Genomic DNA, 9699 nt, shown 5'->3' with positions numbered 1-9699 from the left:
TTATTAAGGAACGTGTAAAGAGAGCAAGGGAGGGCCATACTCTTTGGTTTTCACCAAGTTTTCACTGTCAATTTTACTATTTGACATTTCTCATTGTCACGGAATCGGATTTATTTGTGATTAAGTTGTGACTCATCTCAACAAAGTTTCTATTTTCCAGCACTGAAACTTTTGTGTCTTAACGAAGCCATTCAGTGATACTTAAAAGGCTTCGCCTTTAATTTTTTTATACTAGTTTCCGTAAACCGTCAAGCTGGGGAACGAAATGTCATCGTCTGCAATGGAAAGTATCCTTTTTAAAATAGTTGTTTTCTTCATTATCCAGGAATTTAAGTACTTTTTGAAGTAGATTTAAAAGAAATCTGTTTATGTATCTATTTAAAAATTTAACTACAAAGTAGTCCTATGTGTAATGTACTTATTGCGCTTACCAGTTTAATTGATTTAGTTTATCACATTTAGATTTGTTTGTTGGATCTAATTGTATGGTTATAACTCATAATACTTATATGTAAGCGAAATATTTTGTTTTTATTATTCTATTTAGTTTTGAGTTCTGTTCTTGCATTGTTGTTTGCATTGCTAACCAAAGCATAGTTATTCTATTGACTAAGGAAAATGTTACTTGAATATTATTCTATTGAGCTACTCATTGACCTTCTTTTTGCTGGTTTCTTTTGTTGGAGACCAAAATCCCTGTACAAAAATAATGTTGTTATCCCACACATCCAACAGAGATAATGATGTGTTTTAGTCTTAAAGTCCACCAATTAGTCACTCTAGCTCTTAAGTGACAAGTCAGTGTAGGTGATTTTAACATAACCAAATAACATTGTTTTGCTTGGTCATTATGTGATGCAAGTTTTTAAGTCATGTGGACTTGTATAATATACATCTTATAGTAGTTTTTTGTATTAGAGTAATAAACCTTGGTATTTTAAATAATTCTTAACTCTCTAAAAACCAGAACATCTATTCAATTTAAAATTTGCGGTCAAAGAGTTAGAACGAAATTCAAAAAAATGTGAGAAAGAGGAAAAACTTGAAAAAGAGAAAGCAAAAAAGGCGATACAAAAAGGTAATACAGAGGGAGCTCGAATACATGCAGAGAATGCAATACGACAGAAAAATCAGGCTCTTAATTACCTTCGGATGTCTGCAAGGGTGGATGCGGTTTCCAGTAGAGTACAAACTGCTCTTACAACAAGAAAGGTATATAAAAAATTGCTTTAAATATTTATACACAGATAATGCTGTTTCAAATAGATATATACATAATTATTATTTAAAATTAAAACCTATTTTTGACTTGACAATATTAAAATATACATAGTCAATATGACTTTACTGTTCACAGATACAAAAAAAAAGATGTGTTATCATAATTTATACTACAATATACTATAATGAAAACTTTTGAATTTTTTTACAGGTAACAAATTCAATGGCCGGTGTAGTTAAAGCAATGGATGCGGCAATGAAATCTATGAATCTAGAGAAGATATCAACTCTAATGGACAAGTTTGAGAGTCAATTTGAAGATCTTGATGTACAATCTTCGTACATGGAGAACGCTATGTCTCAAACAACAACAACTACGGTACCACAGGGTGATGTGGACAAGTTGTTGCAACAAGTCGCTGATGAAGCTGGGTACATATACAATACTTTAACACCTTTACATATAAACTTTGTTTTTATATATTTTGTGACAGTGATGTATTCTCTCCGTAAACTGTTGAGCACTTAACATTTTATTTTTGACTTTCCTATTGTCTCATTTGTTGCATCTATGATAAGTTTTGTGTTGAATTTGTTAAGTTTTTCTTAGTTTTATGATTGAACTGTTTCTATGCTTTTTTTCTCAGATTGGAACTGAACATGGAATTACCATCAGGTGTGCCAAGCACATCAATAGGCACAACCACTGTGGTGTCACAGGAACAGGACGAGTTGACACAGAGATTGGCCAGGTTACGACAAACTGAATAATGTTCAAAATGTACAGAAACTTAGTTATGTTAAGATTTTATACATACATGCTTTATATTGTGATGGTAATGAAGTTTTGAAAGAAATACCCATTATTTTTTTATGATTACTTATAACTAAAGATGTTTTGCTACTCGTTACTTTGAGTTTTATACTCTTGAGATATCTATATCAAAACATTGTTTTCTGTTTACAAGAGGATTTGAAAGATGAAAATATGTTCAGATACGGATGTGTAGGCAGTGGGAACTCAAAGTGAGGTAAGATTATTACATTTTATTTTCCTTATAGCATTTGGCTGGCTTTATGAATCTTAAATAAAACATTGCAGTTCATTATGATTTCTGTTGTTACATAATAAAATATTTCAATAAATTTTCGAACTATTTATATCTAAGATAATTAGCATTTAATGTATAATTTTATTATTCTAAATAATTTGCTGTTCACAATCTTACTAATATATCATAATGAATACAATTCTAAAAATTGGAAAATTAAAAGAAAAATATTGTTAATGACGGCTTTTGAATAGATACATTTCTTGTAAAAAATGTTATATTATTTATGTTCATCAAAAAAAATAATGTTTATAGCCATTTGAAACCTGTGAAAAATACTTTGTGCAGGAATATATTTAATCTGTATTAAAATCAATTTAAATGCAATCTTATGAATGTTCTGTTAAGTAAATGTTAATAAAATATGTTTAAAGTTAAAGCGACATGTTTTTTTTTGTTAAGTATATTTTATTCCTAATGTCACTTGAATCTCTAGAATTACTCTTTATGTTCAAAGAATGCGTGAAGAGAGAGTTGAATGTTTTTACATCCAGCTTTTTATATACTGTTAACGATAGGATATGCAATAACAATGCATGATGCATGGTAAAATATTTTTATTGATAAAACAAAAATATGAACAAGTGAAAATTACAAATAAAAGCATCAACAAAAAAAGTTCATTTAAAACTAATACAAAAATCACTGGACTACTTTTAATCTCACAATTTACAGCTGCTTAAAAAATTTTACTGTCCACAAGAAAATCCACTAAGTGGTATGTGTCATTCCAGTAGACAAATAAACAAATGTTTGTTACTTGAATTTTAATTCTAGAGGTTAGAAAGAGGTAATTAAATCTTACATTGGCTTCCGTGTGATTAGTCAATACTCGGTCCTGAATATGGTCCAATGTTATAAACTTTCAGAAGAAATACTGTACACAAAAAGTTTCAAACACATTCTTAGACTTAATAATACTAAAGTATTAACTATGCTTATGACATTTATATGACTTAGTGTAAATACTATGGAGGAACATTTGTTACCATGTTTGGTGTGTTAAGCATCCCCATTATCGGTAGATTTGAATGATATTTGGTAGAAGATCCAGTCCTCTAGGAAGGAAGGTACGAAGGCCTTGCTCTTTGTAAATCTTACGGGTGGTTTCAGTTTCTCTAGCTCCTGCTCGTATAGTTCCAACGATTTACGTGAGGTTGCTCCATTACCCTGTTAGGAATTAGGAATAAATCACATTATAATACAGTCAAGTTATTATTCCTTATTTTATAACCTAACCTAACCAACTTGACCAACATTTATGTGTGGGGTATCATTTGAATTCCTGAAATGTCATAATTATTGTATAGGCTGTTTCAATAGTTTTATCAGCTCAAGGTCTGCCCTCCCCTCGAATCGCACCCCTTTACGCCCCACTACACCTGAAATTGTGTTCTGTGCAGCGATTCGTGCTATTTTCCGAGGCGCCAAGATTTTTGAAAACCTTAATACGTCCGATAATAAGGTAAACGAGGTAGTTGTTGACCGGTCTCTGAGTAATAAGATAAATGTACGTACATGCGTCATGAACTTGCCGGTGGGCTTGAGGATCTGGAAGGCGGAGTGCAGTATGGTGATCATGAACTCCCACAGCTCACCGCACGCAGACTCCGATATCGGGATGTCGGTCAGGTCGCCGAATATGTAGTCCACTTTCTTGTTCTCCTTGATGAACTTGTTCACTGTCACCATGCAGTCTTCTACAATTATCTGTAAAAATATGCATAAGACGTGATAGTCTTATATAACAGGTAACCTTTTAACTTTAATACAGATTACACGGATGTGAAAATTTTAAATAACAGTTCAAGTAAATTTCGTTCCAGTTTCAAAACTAGCTGTCCCCCGCGACTCCGTTTATGCGAAATTTAAAAACAACATAATTAGTAGACTATGTGTTCTTTCAGACTATATATACTACATCTATGCCATTCTGGAGCTATTTCAGCAGATCCATGCTGTTCTGGAGATGCCTTCTAACAAACATCCATTTGAATTTATAATAATAGTAAGAAGTAAGATAAATGTATATTAGATCCCGCCATGTACTAATGTGCCTTTCGATTTCCGATTTCAATATATAAATTTATCCTACGTTCTTACGGTGAAGGAAAACATCGTGATGCAACCTGCACATATTCAAAGATATGTGTGAAGTCAACCCGCACTTGGCAAGCGTGGTTGACTATGGCCCAGTCACCCTTGACTTAGGGTGAGCTGATGATGATGATATTAGATACATAAGCAAGTAAATAAAAAGAAAATAATTAAAACGATAACATAAAGTAGTTACCGACCATAGAGAGGTATTTGATCGGAGAGAGTAGCAGTAGCAGACGGAGGGTAAGTTACCTCGTAGTTGTTCCCCTTCCTCCGCTCGAGCACATCTCCGCAGATGGAGCGCAGATGCGTGTCGCAGGCGCGCATCACTGTCTCGTCGATTTCCAGCATCCACACGAACTTGGGCTTCTCTTTCAGCAGCTCGAATAGAAGTGCGCCATCCCCGCCACCTGAACAAGGAATTAAATATCACATATATCGCAGCAACTTAATTATAAGATGGTAAGTTTATGATGTTGAAGTGAAGGAACACATATTTAGGAAGGATCAGTGGTAGACGCCAGCAACAACACCTGTTGTACAAATGGGGCAACTAAAAGTGTTAGCACTTCTGCGTTTCGTCTGAAGAGTATGGTGTTGGAAGCCTCATTTTAGTCCTTTTCTCCTTCACTCCGTATTGTTACAAGAGAAGGATGGAAAGGGGATGTGGATTGGGTGGAAGAGGGGAGATATAGGAAAAAAAATATTCTCTTTCTGTGCGGAGCACGTTTCGCAGTCGCTTCGCGAGTTTGGTGAGTCAGGTGTCCGATTGCTCGTGTTTAGCTGCAAATTCCATTTTCTATTGTCCTCAACGTATATAATTTTATTTACCTAAAATGACAATTTCTTTGCCTTCATAATTCTCTCGACCCCGCTGCATAAGAGTTTCCGTGTAGACCAGATCAGCTTCAGATATGTCTGAAATAAAATAACATGATATTACTTCAGTATCAAATGTAAACAAATAAGAAATACTCGCATTCCTTAATCTGACTGAGTTTCCATTGTCAAATAAAGGAATTATATGAAAACATTTTATCGTCCCTCTTCATTATCTTTGTATAAACAGAGACAACAACATTTTTTATGTCAGTGGTATTTCTCGTTTACGTTTATTTGTAGTAGACTTGTAATAATCGCATAGAATTAACATTTAAAAAAGTTGATGTCCTTGGCAATATTTAATTTGCATTAATTAGCACATGCCAATTCTATGATTAAATAATATTACATTTTAAATCATAATACGCAAACAAAATTCTAGATACAAAAGGTCATTTTTTTGTTCCTGGACAAACACCTTGACCTTTTACTATGTTACATTAAAAATGATTTATGTTATAAAGTTATAAACATACTATTTGCATTTTTGACTAATAAAAATACAATATAAATATATAATTTTATGTGATTAATGAATAATTAAACTGCGCATAACATTTAACATTACAGTTTCAAATATCACCAAAGAAAATAATATGTATATCAAATTTCAAATAAATGTCTTCGGATAATTATTTCCTGATTTGTTTGTTCCTAAATTTATGTGCCAGCTAAGGGCCAATATCCTCTTAGGACCATGTAAGAAACTCATACCCTGCCCTTTTCCAAATGGATGTTGGGAACAATATTTACTGTAAATGTTATTAGATATCTTCGAGGCTCTAAACTTAGCGCGGGTGGAGGGGCATGGGCCGCCAAGATATTTGAAAAGAGTTATACTCTTCCTTACATCTCTATCAGCTGACACATCTATGTTCGTTATTATCCATTTTCACATAATCTATGCTTATTTTCTTCGGTCTTCCTCTACCTTTGTAGCCTACTACTGAGATAACTTATCTATGATAATGTGTGTCTACAATAAATTCTAGCGCATCTGATAATATTATTTACTTACTTTGTAAGTCGTCCAACACCAACATGTTACCAAGTGACTTGGAGTGAACAATCTGCACTCTTTGGAATGGAGACTGTTCATCAAATAACACTCCATCAATGTCATACTCAAGGAGTCTCTCATCTGGAAATACAATTAATTATTATAATACAACTAAATATGAATAAAGCAAAAATGTGTAAGTGTGTAATTGACGGTCGTGTATTCGAATCCGCCCTTGTTTGATATGAACGATATCACAGTTCAAGGTTAAGCTTAGTTGGTATGGTATTAGTAAATTATTGCAAATATTTACACAGGTAATATTTGCTATTGTATTTATGGTGCTGGATTATGTTAATCCATAATATATACAAGAGTTAAGATTTGTGGCACAGTATCGAACATTTGGACAACAAATTTAACCCCCTTACGTCAACGTCTAGTTACGTGCCGCTGGCGTAAAATAAAGTGACTAATTCAAACTAAACATTAATAAAATTATATTAAATCCCGATGCATACATGTAGTAGGTATTGTTCTTGAGGGATTTTTCAAAAGCGCGATGTCGCTGACATCAATAATATCGGTTTGATACTCGCTCATCTTCACTTAAAATAATTTTGAGGAATCTCCTTATTTTCCCCCAACAGGGTGAGGGTCGTGAACGAGATGTGTAAACACTACGGCGGATTAAACGACAATGCGCTTAGGGTGCCGGTGCGAATTTATTTATACGCAAGTCTTTAGTTCACCATCACCCTGGCCTTATCCCACTCACGTGGGATCGGCGTGCGTGGTTTTATAAATTATAATGTTTTGGCTTAATTTTTACGGCGGAAATTAAAAAATAAATATTTATCTTTTTAAATTAACTGAAAAATTGTCTGTAATTATAAACTGAATATGTAAAAAAACATTACTAAAAATTTAATGGTAAATTATTCATGAATAATAGAACAGAACTTTAAGGTATTGCTAGCTAGCTAATTGAAAGCTAGTGAATATCACAGTCAATTCAATAATACTTTATCACCTTTATATTCTTAAAAATCATCACAAGCAAGTATTTAATTATAGTAATTTATTTGTTTATTTATTTATTGAACAGCCAACAACCTTTAATACTTTATATGTTTTTTTAAGAAACTTTTTATGTTATATTTTCTTTTTTATTTGAATACAACATACTTAAAGAAATAAATATTTGATATGCTTTAGTGGCATCAAAATTAAACACTCTCAACCAGATGCAATTAAAACAGAAAAAAAAACAAATCAACTTACCGGACGTCGGATAATACCTGCTAAACAAGCACCTTTTTATCGGAGCGTAAGCTTGCGATTTTATGAATGTGATGTACTTTTTCAGTTGACCTTCCAATACCCTCGCCGACTATTAATAAACATGGATAAACAAGCAATAGTTAATTAAAAAAAAAAAACAAAGAAAACCTGACTGAAAGTCTATTTCTCAGAATATGATCCAAATCACATGTTAAAAAACAAATGAGTTTTATGTCATAATCGGAATCAATCGTAATCTTCTTGTCAGTCAGGCAAAAAAGGTATGTAAAAAAATTCAAGAGGAATACAGATTTCTCTAACATGCGTTTCATAATCAGGATTTTTGTAGTAAGATAAGGCTGAGCGGCTTTGAGGTGAACACTGGAAGATTCGTTAGTAGCATGTTAGGACAACAGTCACACTATACAATTAAAATATGAAATGAAAACATGCAATCATTCATGTATGTGGTAATGTTATATGAATTGAAACTACATGTAAACTGATTCAATATTATTTGATTTAAAGCAAATATTGATTAGTGTCCTAATCATGAAAGGTGAGTTAAGATATTGTTTGATTTTGAAATAGAAATGAATTGACCATGACATTGTTAAAACAATTATACTCAAAGTGTTAATACCAATGATGTGTGGTATATGTATTTTATATATACATTATATTTATAACTTCATATGATCTTTAACAAACAAATAATCAGAGAAAAATTATGAACAATAGTGATTGAAGCTACACTAACACAAAAGCCTTTGGACTATATAAAAATCTGTGTTGTAGACTAAGAGAAACTACTAATATTTGTAGTAAAGGGTCGGTGTCAAAGGGGCAAAAATAAATCGTCAACAAACTGGCCTTTTCAGCTGACCTGAACTAGTAAGGTAAACATCATATTTATAGCCCCTTTTGATAGTTGGCATTAATTTGATTCTGTCACAATCCATGGATACCTTCACTGAACTTTCCAGTTGTTTACAGCACTAAAACACAATATTTTGCGCTCAACCTTAACTTAAAACAATTACAAAAATATTTTATTTCATTTAATACAAATATATTTTTTATTTTTATTTAAATGTATTTTACATTTTAGGTACTCTGACTACTTTTTCTAGTAAAAATATTTTGCATAAATTTATATTACAGATACTGTAAGTATTACAATATGATACAGTAATTTATTTATGCTAATTCTTTACTGTACTAACCAGTTTGTATTGTTGAAATGTTCTAGATTATACAGCTTTTGAGCAAGCCATATTTTAATTAATGAAATATTTTTTAATTGATATCCTGATTACCTAGTTGATATCTAAGATTAGTTAAATATGGTCTATATGAATTTCATGCAAAATGATGTTTTACATATAACATATTTAATTTAACTTAATATACTTTTGTTTTCATTCTATATATAACAGGGATGGCTGTAATGTATGAAATTATGGTGGTTATTAGTTTTTATGAACGCCTTCACTTGAATAATTGGCAGCAATAGAAATAATGTACAGAAATAAATTTACCTTGAAACTGATTAGTGGCTCTTCAGTGTCCTCCTTGTAATATTCTATGTTTACAGTTACTAGACCGCGATCAAACATTCTTACTGACACTGTGGTCCCTTTTTTCCCAGTTAATAGTTTTAAAGATCCACCGTCGATCTTTATATCAGCAGCTAATATAAGATTTGGTACATATTCTTTTAGAATGGTCTCCAATTGGCCGAACACAGTTTTTTGACCGCTCTCATCCCCAACTCGTGCAGGATCAACAGAAAAATCTAACAATAACGTCTGTACCGACATTTTCCTTCAATATTAAGCCAATTACTGGTAATAAGAAATATTCGGACGGATACACCGGCAAAATTAAAGCTGAAAAGATGAGGTTCTACTCCCTGCTCTAGTTTGACAAAGAGCGCAAACGCAAATAAATTTGACATTTTCCTCAAGGGTTGCTATCTTTTAGAATGCGGACGCCAAGAAAATTTTCATATATTGCAGTTTAACAACTAATGAAGAAAATAGTTTCTATTATTTCTGTAGAATTTAGAATACAAAAATATTTGAAATATGATTAAAA

At 32.2% G+C, this 9699-nt stretch overlaps 2 protein-coding genes across 4 annotated transcripts; one reads left to right on the top strand and one right to left on the bottom strand.

Moving 5' to 3' along the window:
• The first annotated feature begins 69 nt into the window (after positions 1-69).
• Positions 70-2673, top strand: Chmp1 (charged multivesicular body protein 1). Of its 2 annotated transcripts, NM_001312101.1 has the most exon segments (5): positions 144-287; positions 968-1212; positions 1433-1653; positions 1869-2419; positions 2463-2673. In NM_001312101.1, coding segments are annotated over 4 exon segments (612 nt in total). In that variant the 5' UTR covers positions 144-265; the 3' UTR covers positions 1993-2419; positions 2463-2673.
• Positions 2674-3296: 623 nt separating this feature from the next.
• Positions 3297-9534, bottom strand: Sms (spermine synthase). 2 transcript variants are annotated; one of them, XM_013322731.1, is made up of 7 exons: positions 9141-9534; positions 7600-7708; positions 6334-6456; positions 5265-5351; positions 4686-4843; positions 3852-4043; positions 3297-3503 (listed from the first exon to the last, which is right to left on the bottom strand). In XM_013322731.1, exons 1-7 carry the CDS (start codon positions 9420-9422, stop codon positions 3336-3338), a joined length of 1119 nt encoding a protein of 372 aa, XP_013178185.1. In that variant the 5' UTR covers positions 9423-9534; the 3' UTR covers positions 3297-3335. The 2 variants fall into 2 exon arrangements, with proteins under 2 accessions (XP_013178185.1, XP_013178186.1); XM_013322732.1 differs by lacking the exons at positions 7600-7708; positions 9141-9534 and adding an exon at positions 6837-7109.
• Positions 9535-9699: the final 165 nt, after the last annotated feature.

The sequence above is a fragment of the Papilio xuthus genome, unplaced genomic scaffold (genome assembly GCF_000836235.2).
Source record: "Papilio xuthus unplaced genomic scaffold, Pxut_1.1 DF825928.1, whole genome shotgun sequence".
Taxonomy (NCBI): Eukaryota; Metazoa; Arthropoda; class Insecta; order Lepidoptera; family Papilionidae; genus Papilio; species Papilio xuthus.
This window is presented reverse-complemented; position numbering and strand designations above follow the sequence as displayed.